Source organism: Bos indicus, chromosome 21 (assembly GCF_029378745.1).
Source record: "Bos indicus isolate NIAB-ARS_2022 breed Sahiwal x Tharparkar chromosome 21, NIAB-ARS_B.indTharparkar_mat_pri_1.0, whole genome shotgun sequence".
NCBI lineage: Eukaryota > Metazoa > Chordata > Mammalia > Artiodactyla > Bovidae > Bos > Bos indicus.
The window spans coordinates 53871304-53883978 of record NC_091780.1 but is presented as its reverse complement, the minus strand read 5'-3'; the positions used below and the strand labels follow the sequence as shown (position 1 = coordinate 53883978).

General features: G+C 38.8%; 1 protein-coding gene across 1 annotated transcript; it reads right to left on the bottom strand.

The window, feature by feature from the left end:
• Nucleotides 1-1545: 1545 nt before the first annotated feature.
• LOC109575684 (dynein light chain 1, cytoplasmic-like) lies at nt 1546-2229 on the bottom strand. Its single transcript, XM_019983960.2, has one exon. The coding sequence runs from the start codon at nt 2103-2105 to the stop codon at nt 1836-1838; it is 270 nt and encodes an 89-aa protein (XP_019839519.2). The 5' UTR covers nt 2106-2229; the 3' UTR covers nt 1546-1835.
• Between the last annotated feature and the right edge of the window lie 10446 nt (nt 2230-12675).

The window sequence follows — 12675 nt, the reverse complement described above, 5'->3', positions numbered from 1 at the left end:
AATAGTTCATTAACCCAAATGGCACAGAAACTCCTCAGCACAGGAAAGTATTCCCAAATAGAAAGACATATACCTTCTCATATTACAGAACATGGTAACTCTGTGCTACCCATGTTAACACAATTAATTGTGGAGCAAGATTCTCAGTTGTGTCAAAAGGTAAGACTTGCAATAGAAAGGTAAGGTTGCAATAGAAAGGTAAGGTTGCAATAGAAAGGTAAAGTTGCAATAGAAAGGTCAATGATCTACCTTCTCTACTAAAGAAGGAGTATGACTAATTCTCTCTTGACTTAAAAAGAGAGAATATTTCCTAAAACTTTTTCAACATTCTTGGGAGATAAGCAATTTCAAACGGTATCTCATGCACTACTATTTTGGTCAATCAGATGGAAACTCCAATGTTAATAGTAGCATCCAAAAAAAAAAAAAGTCTACTGACACCAAAGCAATGTGTAAAGTTTGACCTTATTAAATTGATAAATATAGCATGGTTTTTAAAATATGAAAGCATTGCTTAAACTGTAGATTACTATTTTAGTCCAAATTTTGTTCTGATTTATCCCCCTCAGGGAAATGCTGATAAAATTGTGTACTTCTATGAATCATGAAAAAAAGTCTCATTGTTAATAATTTTATTATTGAGAAATAGCATATAGTATCATGAAATAGCCTATTAGAAAGCATTGCTTTTTAAAAATTATTTTTGCAGCAGAATGGCTTGGGAATCAAGATATGTGAGATTACATTTCAACTCTTTCAAAATTAGTTGTATAACATTTACCTTTTATACCTGGTCTCTTCATGTGTTAAACTGTTAAGACCTAGTACTATCTAGTCCTCTTTCAGCTCTAATATTCTGTGATAATTATTTGCAAGATAAGGAAAGAATCCCCTTTTAATGAAACTATGTACATTTGTGATATTTTACATAGATTTCACCTGTATGAAGCATTAACATTTATAATAAACTTAAAAGATATGTTTTCCAAAATATTCCATTCAATGGTAATCTTTTTTTTTTTTTTTTAACTTTAAATTCCTGCAGACTTTATTAGAATCACATGGAGGACTGCTGCTCAAAAGCTTTTTCCCTTTAAGACCACCTTTAATCTCTAGAGTATACTTTGGCCAAGGCAGGGGAGGGTAAATGTCTACAGCCCAACAAATTTCTCATTAGCCCAACTTTCTCACCAGCTTATTTCCGTTTTACAGCCACAGAAAACTTAAAGGAGTTATACGACACATTCATCTTCTCTTGAGGCCTAAGGCCTAGAACAGTTTATAGCAGTTACCACAGAAGGAGCACTTAAGGAATGTATTTATCAGGTTAGGAGTACGAGTTTCTCTGCCATGCATTTCTCAACATGCACTTCTGAGTAGTATTCTTCCATGTACAACAGGAGCAGGCTGGGCAAGAATGAAACTCCAGAGTGTTGAATAGGCTAGTCTATTACATTCCACAAAAACTTCAAGGAATCACCCCCACCAACCTACCCAAGATCAAGTAATAGGCCATCTTCAATAGATTATTTGAACAAACGGTAATTAACGCACACTTCAACAGATTTATTTCTTTAAAGGAATGGATTTTGAAGAGAAAAAACATGGGGCAGAGAGGTATGGAATAGAAAATAAATACAAATGTAAGCTGTTTTACTAATTGCTTTATAACCACAAACTAGTACAGAGAATGCCCTGTACAAAACACAACAAAGGTTCAAAGATGGAGATGTTCCCTTAGGCAAGGCTGAAGACTTCAGTCTCTGGTATTTGGAATTTAGGCTGCAGTCCTTGTTTTTGGATGGATCACTGGGTGTGTGGCACAGTCCATGCTTTTAACCAGATTTGAACAGGAGAATGGCCACTTGGCCCAGGTAGAAGTAGATGAAGTGTTTGGTTTCATGTGTCACATAACTACCGAAGTTCCTCCCCACGATGCAGTGCCAGGTGGGGTTGTACTTCTTGTCAAACTCCTTCTTGATATGGGCCGCAATGTCCTTCTCTATATTATACTTTTCCAATGCCTGAGTAGCACACTCCACCGAGTCCTGTTGCATCTCCTCCGATATATCGGCATTCTTGATTACGGCCTTTCGGTCACACATGGTTACCAAGGAGCAGGGGCTGGCCGACTGCAACGGTCTCCTGGGGGAGGGGCTGGCGAAGCTCACACCCGCGTAGAGAGGCGGTCGCTACCAAAGCCGTGGCGCATCTAAGGAGCCCCACGCCAGCCGCCGCCTAGTACCTAAGCCCCGCCCTTCTCCCGTCGACCCCGCCCCCGCCGAGCCTCAATGGTAATCTTAACCTGTGTTCTTTGTGGATTGTACTTAGGGGAGTACATATGCCTTGGTAGACAATAGACTCAATACATTTTTGTTGAATGAATGAACTCTACAGTCCATAAATCTTTATAGATTTTATGTGTTTTAATCATTTGGGAGAAAATCGTGTTGAATTGTATCCATTCACTTAGGCCGTATATTCCCTAAGGTGACAGGGTATAGTTTCCTTGCTCTGTCAAAGAGGAAAATGTTTGGGCCTTCCCACTCCAGTACTCTTGCCTGGAAAATCCCATGGGTGGAGGAGCCTGGTAGGCTGTAGTCCATGGGGTTGCTAAGAGTCGGACAAGACTGAGCAACTTCCCTTTCACTTTTCACTTTCATGCATTGGAGAAGGAAATGGCAACCCACTCCGGTGTTCTTGCTTGGAGAATCCCAGGGACGGGGGAGCCTGGTGGGCTGCCGTCTATGGGGTCGCACAGAGTCAGACACGACTGAAGCGACTTAGCAGCAGCAGCAGCAGCAGCAGGGTGTTGTCATGGAGAAGGCAATGGCACCCCACTCCAGAACTCTTGCCTGGAAAATCCCATGGACAGAGAAGCCTGGTGGGCTGCAGTCCATGGGGTCGCTAAGAGTTGGACATGACTGAGCGACTTCACTTTCACTTTTCACTTTCATGCATTGGAGAAGGAAATGGCAACCCACTCCAGTGTTCTTGCCTGGAGAATCCCAGGGACGGGGGAGCCTGGTGGGCTGCCGTCTATGGGATCGCACAGAGTTGGACAAGACTGAAGCGACTTAGCAGCAGCAGCAGCAGGGTGTTGTCAAGTGAGGAAATTGCTAGGGAGCAAGAAGCAGTCAGAAATGCTTAAAAGACCCTGAGTCACCAAGACAAAAGATAGAGCCCATTATGGAAGATAAATTGTTCTTCCCAGCTTATGGAATACAAACTCAAGATACTTATTTTAAATAAAATTATTAAATGGTGGGAGGTGCATTTTTGTTTTTTGACTTCTAGCTTAGATAACAGGTAGAAATGGTAATTTCTTTCATCAGCTTAAAAGATTCATGTGTTTGGTATCATTATATACTGATGTGTATGAATATAATGAAATGTCTGGGTTTTTGTATTCTGGCACTATAAATGGAAACCATATATAAACTATTGTGTTTTTTTTTGTCCAAGTATTTATTGAGCCATTTGTTCTGATAGACTTACTGTCTGTTGATTCCACTTCTCAACATCTTTCTCTAGGAAACATGTCTAATTCAGGTACATTTTAGAAAACAGGACATAGGATGGATAGGGTCAAGAATTTGGTTTCAGCATAATGAAAATCATGAACTTTTATTCATTTCTGAGACAATTTGAGAAATTTAGGTAATTTTCAAAATATTACAGAGATTTAGGTCTCCTAGATCCATTGTAGAGTGAACTTGAACGCGAAAGTATCTTCAAACTTGTCTAGCTACCTCCAGGTTGCATGTAAGCCACACTGGTCCCTTGAGTACTAAACAGACACATGATTTCTGAATATTGAGAATCTGGAGCCCTAGGCATCACCTTGAAGGTAAAAGTTCTTGATTAGATTACAATTGTTTTTTAGGAAATGTCATAAGTGTTAAGTAATCACTTTCCTTTTTTTTTTTTTTGCTTACATGAAAAAATGGAAAAGGTATTTCCTAAAATGTTCTTTTCATTCCTTTCTCTAATGAGGTAGGGTATAAGAATTACCATAAAGTTGAAAAAAAAAAAAAAAAGAGGGGGAAAATACATTCAAAATCCATTTGTAGGTAAATCCATACATGTGGGATGAGATGTCTTCAGCGACCTGAATCTCAAACACAAAAATAGAGCAAAACACCCATAAATCTTCTAAATGACAAGTCTGTCTTCAATCCTAAGACAATATGCAGTCACAAAGTTTGAAATCAGAACATAAATGAGAAAGTTTCCAGGAGATTGTTGTCAAAATACGAATATTGATATTGTTATTGTTCTTGAGTCATTCAGTTGTGTCTGACTCTTTGAGACCCCATGGACTGCAGCACACTAGGCTTCCTGTCCTTCACCATCTCCTGGAACATGCTCAAACTCATGTCCATTGAGTCAGTGAAAGTGAAAGTGAAGTCACTCAGTCGTCTCCGACTTTTTGCGACCCCATGGACTGTAGCCTACCAGGCTCCTCAGTCCATGGGATTTTCCAGGCAAGAATACTGGAGTGGGTTGCCATTTCCTTCTCCAGGAGGTCTTCCTGACCCAGGGATTGAACCCGGATCTCCTGCATTGTAGGCAGACGCTTTACCGTCTGAGCCACCAGGGAAGCCATTGAGTCAGTGATGCCATCCAAACATCTTGTCCTTTGTCATCCCCTTCTCCTCCTGCCTTCAGTCTTTCCCAGCATAAAAGTCTTTTCCAATGAGTCAGTTCTTTGCATCAGGTGGCCAAAGTATTGGAGCTTCAGTTTCAGCATCAATCCTTCCAATGAATATTCAGGGTTAATTTCCTTTAGGATTGGCTGGTTTGAACTCCTTGCTGTACAGGGGACTCTCAAGAGTCTTTTCTAACATCACAGTTCAAAAGCATCAATTCTTTTGTGGTCAGCTTCCATTATGGTCCAACTCTCACATCCACACAAGACTACTGGAAAAACCATAGCTTTGACTAGACGGACCTTTGTTGGCAAAGTAATATCTCTGCTTTTTAATACACTGTCTAGGCTTGTCATAGCTTTTTTTTTCCAAGGCACAAGCATCTTTTAATTTTGTGGCTGCAGTCACCATCTGCAGTGATTTCACAGCCCCCAAAAATAAAGTCTGTCACAGTTTCCATTGTTTCCCCATCTATTTGCTATGAAGTGATGGGACCGGATGCCATGATCTTAGTTTTCTAAATGTTGAGTTTTAAGCCAGCATTTCACTCTCCTCTTTCACCTTCATCAAGAGGCTCTTTAGTTCCTCTTTGCTTTCTGCCGTAAGGGTAGTGTCATTTGTATATCTGAGGATACTGATATTTCTCCCAGAAATCTTGATTCCAGCTTGTACTTCATCCAGCCTGTGCATGATGTACTCTACCTGTAAGTTAAATAATCAGGGTGGCAATACACAGCCTTGACATACTCCTTTCGCAATTTGGAACCAGTTCATTGTTCATATCCATTTCTTACTATTGCTTCTTGATCAGCATACAGGTTTCTCAGGAGGCAGGTAAGGTGTTCTGGTATTCCCATCTCTCTAAGAATTTTCAACAGTTTGTTGTGATCCATAAAGTAAAAGGCTTTAACATACTCAGTGAAGCAGAAGTATATGTTTTTCTGGAATTTTCTTGATTTATCTATGTTGGCAATTTGATCTCTGGTTCCTCTGCCTTTTCTAAATCCACCTTGAACATCTGAGATTTCTCATTTCATGTACTTTTGAAGTCTAGCTTGGAGAATTTTGAGCATTAACTTGCTAGCATATGAAATGAGTGCAAATGTGCAGTAGTTTGAACATTCTTTGGCATTGTCCTTCTTTGGGAGTGGAATGAAAATTGACCTTTACCAGTCCTATGGCCACTGCTGAATTTTCCAAATTTGCTGGTATATTGAGTGCAGCACTTTCACAGCATCATCTTTTAGGATTTGAAATAGCTCAACTGGAATTCTATCACCTCCACTAGCTTTCTTTGTAGTGATGCTTCCTAAGGCCCACTTGACTTGGCACTCCAGGATGTCTGCCTGTAAGTGCGTGATCACACCATCATGGTTATCTGGGTCATTAAGATCTTTTTTGTACAGTTCTGTTTATTCTTGCTACCTCTTCTTAATATCCTGCTTCTGTTAGTTCCATACCATTTCTGTCCTTTATCAAGCTCATCTTTGCATCAAATGTTCCCTTGGTATCTCTAATTTTCTTGAATATATCTCTAGTCTTTCCCATTCTACTGTTTTCCTATATTTCTTTGCACTGATCACTCAGGAAGGCTTTCTTATTTCTCCTTGCTATTCTTTAGAACTCTGCATTCAGATGGATATATTTTTCCTTTTCTTCTTTGCCTTTCAGTTCTCTTCTTTTCACAGCTTTTGTAAGACCTCCTTAGATAACCATTTTGCCTTTTTGCATATCTTTTTCTTGAAGAAGGTTTTGATCACTGCCTCCTGTAAAATCTTACAAACCTCCATCCATATTTCTTCTGGCACTCTGTCTATCAGATCTAATCCCTTGAATCTATTTGTCATTTCCACTGTATAATTGTAAGGAATTTGATTTAGGTCATACCTGAATGGCCTAGTGGTTTTCCCTTCTTTCTTCAATTTAAGTCTGCATTTGGCAATAAGGAGTTCATGATCTGAGCCACACTCAGTTCCCAGTCTTATTTTTGCTGACTGTATAGAGCTTCTCCATCTTCAGCTACAAAAAATACAATCGATCTTATTTTGTTATTGACCATCTGTTATGTAGAGTCGCCTCTTGCGTTTTTGGAGAGGGTCTTTTCTATGACTAGTGTGTTCTCTTGGCAAAACTCTTCTAGCCTTTGCCCTACTTCATTTTGTACTCCAAGGCCAAACTTGTCTTTACTTCCGGGATCTCTTGACTTTCTACTTTTGCATTCCAGTTCCCTATGATGAAAAGCGAAAGTGAAAGTCACTCAGTCCTGTGTGATGCTTTGCGGCACCATGGATTGTAGTCCATGGATTTCTCTAGGCCAGAATACTGGAGTGGGTAGCCAATCCAAAACCAGGGACTGAACCCAAGTCTCCTGCATTGCAGGCGGATTATTTACCAGCTGAGCCACAAGGGAAAAGGATATCTTTTTTTGGTGTTTGTTCCAGAAGGTCTGGTAGGTCTTATAGACCCATTCAACTTCTGCTTCTTCATCATTAGTGGTTGGGGCATAGACTTGGATTACTCTGATATTGAATTGACTTGGAAATGAGCAGAGCTCATTCTGTCATTCTTGAGATTTCACCCAAGTACTGCATTTTGAATTCTTTTGTTGTCTATGAGGGCTACTCCATTTTTTCTAAGGGATTCTTGCCCACAGTAGAGGATATTATGGTCGTCTGAATTAAAGTTACCCATTGCTGTCCATTTTAGTTCACTGATTCCTAAAATGTGATGTTCACTCTTGCCATCTCCTGTTTGACCACTTTCAATTTGCCTTGATTCATGGACCTAACATTCCAGGTTCCTATGCAATATTGTTCTTTACAGAATTGAACTTTATTTTGATCACCAGACACTCCACACCTTCGCATTGTTTTTGCTTTGATTCAGGCTCTTCATTCCTCTGGAGCTATTTCTCTACTCTTCACAGCAGCATATTGTCACCTACTGACCTGGGGAATTCATCTTTCAGTGTCACATCTTTTTGTCTTTTCATACTGTTCATGGGGTTCTTAAGGCAAAAATACTGAAGTGGTTTGCCATTCCCTTCTCCAGTGTACCATGTCTTGCCAGAACTCTCCACCATAACCCATCCATCTAGGGTGGCCCTATGCGGCATGGCTCATAGTTTCACTGAGTTAGACAAGTCTGTGATCCTTGTGATCATTTTGATTAGTTTCCTGTGATTGTGGTTTTCATTCTTTTGGGCCTCTGATGGATGAGGATAGAAGGCTTGAGGACGCTTCCTGATGGGAGGCACTGGCTGTGGGTAAAACTGGGCCTAGCTCTGGTGAGCAAGGCCATGCTCAGTAAATTTTCCATCCTCTTGTCTGCTGGTGGGTGAGGCTGTGTTCTCTCCCTGTAGTTTGGCCTGAGACCCAATTATGGTTGGGGTAATGGCAGTAATGGCGACCTCCTTCAAAAGGACTTATGCCAGCGTGCTGCGGCTCCCAGACTATTGCAGTCACTGTCCCTGACCCTGCAGAAGGCCACTGTTGACCCACACCTCTGCCAGCAACTCCTGAACTCTCACAGGCAAGTCTGGCTCAGTCTTTTGTGGAGTCACGGCTCCTTTCTCCTGGATCCTGATGTGCACAAGGTTTTGTTGTGCCCTCCAAGAGTCTGTTTCCCCAGTCCTGTGGAAGTTGAATACTGGGCTCACTAAAATAAAACAAAGCCTAGGTAATTTTTTTTTTAAATTTTGTATAATAAGTATCTAATAAGAGGATGGTGATTGCCTTCCTCTCAGTAACAAACAGAAAGCTAAAAGTTTAAATTGCAGCAAAAAGAATTTGTATAAGTCATAACAACTATTTTTTTCTAACTTGTATTATAAAGTACTGGGAAGATTAAGCAAGAGTAAGTTTTGAAATTTTTAGCTTTTTGCTAGAAGAAAAATTCTAATGCATCACTTTTGGTTTTAAGGAAGAGTTGAGACTGGTAAACTTTTTGGGATTTGTAGTCTGTAGTGATAGCCATGTCCATATAAATTATTTTATGCTTTTTCGTAAAATTTCAAGACCAGGATTTATCAAGTGTTCACTTGTTTTAGTACACTCACTGGTTACTGATAATTTTTAGAGCTTCTTTTATTTTATTCTGCCACTTTTCAGGATAAAGTATATGGAAATTTAGAAGATGGAATATGGAAGACAATGTGTCTGTTCCAGGAAAACGTTTAACATGCTCTGCATTGGCACATGCCTTTAGAGAATAATTTAGGCTGTTTTCATTTTAACAGATAAGAGGAAAGGGCTTAATGCAGCAAATATATGAGTTAGACATAAAATGCCTTTTAGTTCCTATTTTGCTACCCAAACATAAACCCATTATAAGGTGTTCCCTTCCACCAATATTTTCACTTTGTTTTCTAAATACCCCAGAGGGAAAAAAAATACAAATAATTTAAACTATTGAAAATATAAAATTTAACTGTACATGAAATAAGCTACAAAAATATACCAAATATGTTGTGATTCCATAAACATTCAGTGGAAACATGAACTAAAAACTTTAGAAAAAGTTTCACTAGCTTATGTACTTGTCCCTATAAATATTTTAGTAACAGTATATCATACTGAAAGAAGAACATTGGCAAAATAAAATGAGATGTTGAAAGACTTTTGAGGAGAGCATTATTTGCTACCTTATGGTGTGTGTATTCATCAGAGGTAACAGAGGAAGGAGGCAGAGGTATGATAAATAAATTTCTCAGTTATTTGTTTACCTTAAGCCTAGGGGAAACTGGGGTGTGGATGATAGAACAGACACTGTAAGTCATTTCTACCAACTAGGCTTTTGGGAACTGCATGCAGCTATATAATGGCCCTTATTAGAAGGGATTACATTGAAATGAAAAGTCAGAATTAGAAAATGTGAAGTAGCAATAGAAGATTGATTATTCATCGTTCCCTTAGACATTTGTAGCAGAAAGAGTTGGGAAACTCAGAGATAGGAAACAAATGAAGAATCAAATAGAAAGAAAAGATAGAGTGCTTTTAAACAAATTACCCTATCCTGTCTTAGAAGCAAGTAAATAAGAAGCTGAGGATATACTGGATAGAATAGGGACTAGGTATTGCATTTATGGAATTTATTTCAAAAATGAGCTTTAATTCAATGGATGCAGTGACTATCTTGAAAGAAGAGTGGAAAGCAAGCTTGCAACGGATATGAGGTTGCCATGTTCTATCCTGTTTATGCAGCTAAAAGAGCAATTTTGCCCTAAAGTTGGAATAATTTTTATAGCTTTCAGTGAATCTTTATACATAAAATATGTGAAAATATAAAAGCAAAATGGGAGTTACAGGAAGGTCATCTTGAAAAGAAAGCATAATGAGACTCACACATTGCTTGCAAGTTGACATCACTGCCCTAACAAAGTTTGATTTCGAGTTACTTTATCTTGCCCTTGGATGACCTGTTCAGCAGGAAGTCGAGAAAAAAAATTACAATGGGAACAAATTATGTTTCTTTTCCTTTCCACTAAAAGGAACATTATAGTATATTTTCCACTATTAAACGTAAATTAAACCACTCTGAATTATTAAAGTAATATGAGGTTGAAACATAATAGTATAAAAATGGGGCCTCGTACTAGCAGATAGCTCTCACCTTAAAGAGCAGCCCTTAGTTCGGCATTTCCTTTCTTTGTGCTTGCACTTGCTTATCTTTTCCCGAGAGAATAAACTCACTGGGTTTAAAATACATTAAAGAGTTGTTTGTTCGCTCTTAAATGGGTATAAATTTTCAATATGATCACTTATCCAGCATTTGTTGTCTCTTCTTAAATTTCTTTATTTGGAACTATTATTATGGAAAGGCATTCAGCTAGGCTTCAATTATAGATTTACAAAGCAAACCAGAAACTCTATCCTAAACACATTTAGAAGAAGCTATAATTAAAGTCTTCCTGTGGTAGCAGTCACTGGGAGTATAGTTTAATTATTGTTATCCTGAGGAAAAGGCAGCCTTTAATTCTAACTATGGGATTCTGGGAAGGCTTAGGAGCAGGGCTGGTATTGTCACTGATTCACAAAAGATGAGTTGAATGTAGATAGTGGAAAAACTAAAAAGTAAGCCAAGAGAAGTCTTATGAGCAAATATTGAGAAATAAGAAAATTCATAGACTAGGTTAATTTTCTCAGTTCAAGAAATATTTACTTTCTTGATCTCATGCACAAGGAATGGTTAGAGTTGGAAATTTGTAATTCAAGGTACATTTCAGATATTCAGCTGGCACACACTGGTACAGATGTCCTGAGTGTTAAAATATTGAAATGCTGTGATTTTATTTGATAAATAGTCACAGCCCTTGCCCTTCAAATATGCCATTCTACTCTGTCCAGCCTGGGACCTTTTTTGAGATTCTGTGTACCCCTCAGAATCAAATAGTGAAAGCAAAAACTTGCCTGGCATAGCAGAGGATCTCAAAGAGCCTGGTTCAGATTAAAGATGTTTAGGATCAATTTTTATCAGCTAGTAAATTTACCATAGCAGTTATTATATATTATGAGTTTACCCCTGCATATATAGAATGGACAATACATCTGAAAAGAAAGATCAAAAGCGTATTGTGAAAAGCCTTGACTATGGTGCTCAAAATTCAGGGGAGGTTTATTTATTGTTTATTAGAAGTAGGTGAAATGATCAAATATTGTAATTATTACTTTTTTCTAAATGTATCTCTAATGTCAAAATAGTGTATAGATTTGATATTTGATGTAAGTGTTCAGAATGGCTAGAGGAAAATTATCTATACAATAGAACAAGAGAAATCACATGAATACTACCTCACATTTGAAATCTAATCTTGTTCCTTTTGTATCTAAATTATATTATTTCTCATTCTTTTAAGTAGAACTTGTTTTCACATTACTTATAAATTTATCTAAAACATGGGGATATCAAATTTCCTTTATGGAAAGATAGCTGGGAAGAGTGGGTTCAAGGTCAACAAATTTAAGTTAAGTCAGCATGTCCAAGGGCTGCCCAGGTAGTGCTAGTGGTAAAGAATTCACCTGCCAATGCAGAAGCCTTAAGAGATGCAAGTTCTGTCCCTGGGCCCAGAAGATCCCTTGGAGGAGGGCACGGCAACCCACTCCAGTATTCTCGCCTGGCGAATCCCATGGACAGAGGAGCATGGCGAGCTATAGTCCAAAGGGTCGAGAAAAGTCGGACACGGCGGAGCACGCCTGCTCGCCCCATGTCACAGTTCATTTTCACTCTCTAGGGTTATAGAAGGACCAAAACAGAAACCTGTCTTTTCCTTTACTAACAGATCCATGTCCAGTATCCAAGATTTTACCAGCTAAAATTCTAACCGAGGCCCATCCTTTGTAAAGATTCCCCCCATTTCTAAGATTTAGTGCTTCTTGAAGAATTACTTTTCACAGTTCATGAACTACAGTAAGCTAAGACAGCATTAATTTCATTTGATTGCTTTACTTCATATTACTATACCCTCTATTGCCCACAATTAAGCTACATTACTTGAAATTATAATTCATGTTGTGATTATACCTTTGCAGACACCTTCTTTTAACAGGCCATCTGGGAGTTATTTGCCTACCTTCAGCAACTATTAGAACAGTGATCAGCTTTGCTTTAAGCCAGTGATTGACAAGCCTTTGGAGAATAACTCCTGCCCAGTCTATTTCATATTTATTATGTCTTCCAAGTTAGGTTGATTAATTTAAGGAGCTGACTCTGCCATTTGTGAGATGAACAAATCTCAGAGTGACGCTATGTTGACATTTTTGAAAGTAAAATGTATGCTGCAAAAGAGTGCTGCCAGGGCAATTTTGGCCAGACTGCTGGAGTCCAAGATCCTTTACAAGATAGTAAGAACTTGTGATGCTATGTCAGTGATATGGAGAAGGCAATGGCATCCCACTCCAGTATTCTTGCCTGGAAAATCCCATGGACGGAGGGGCCTGGTGGGCTGCAGTCCGTGGGGTTGCTAGGAGTCGGACACTACTGAGCGACTTCACTTTCACTTTTCACTTTCATGTGTTGGAGAAGGAAA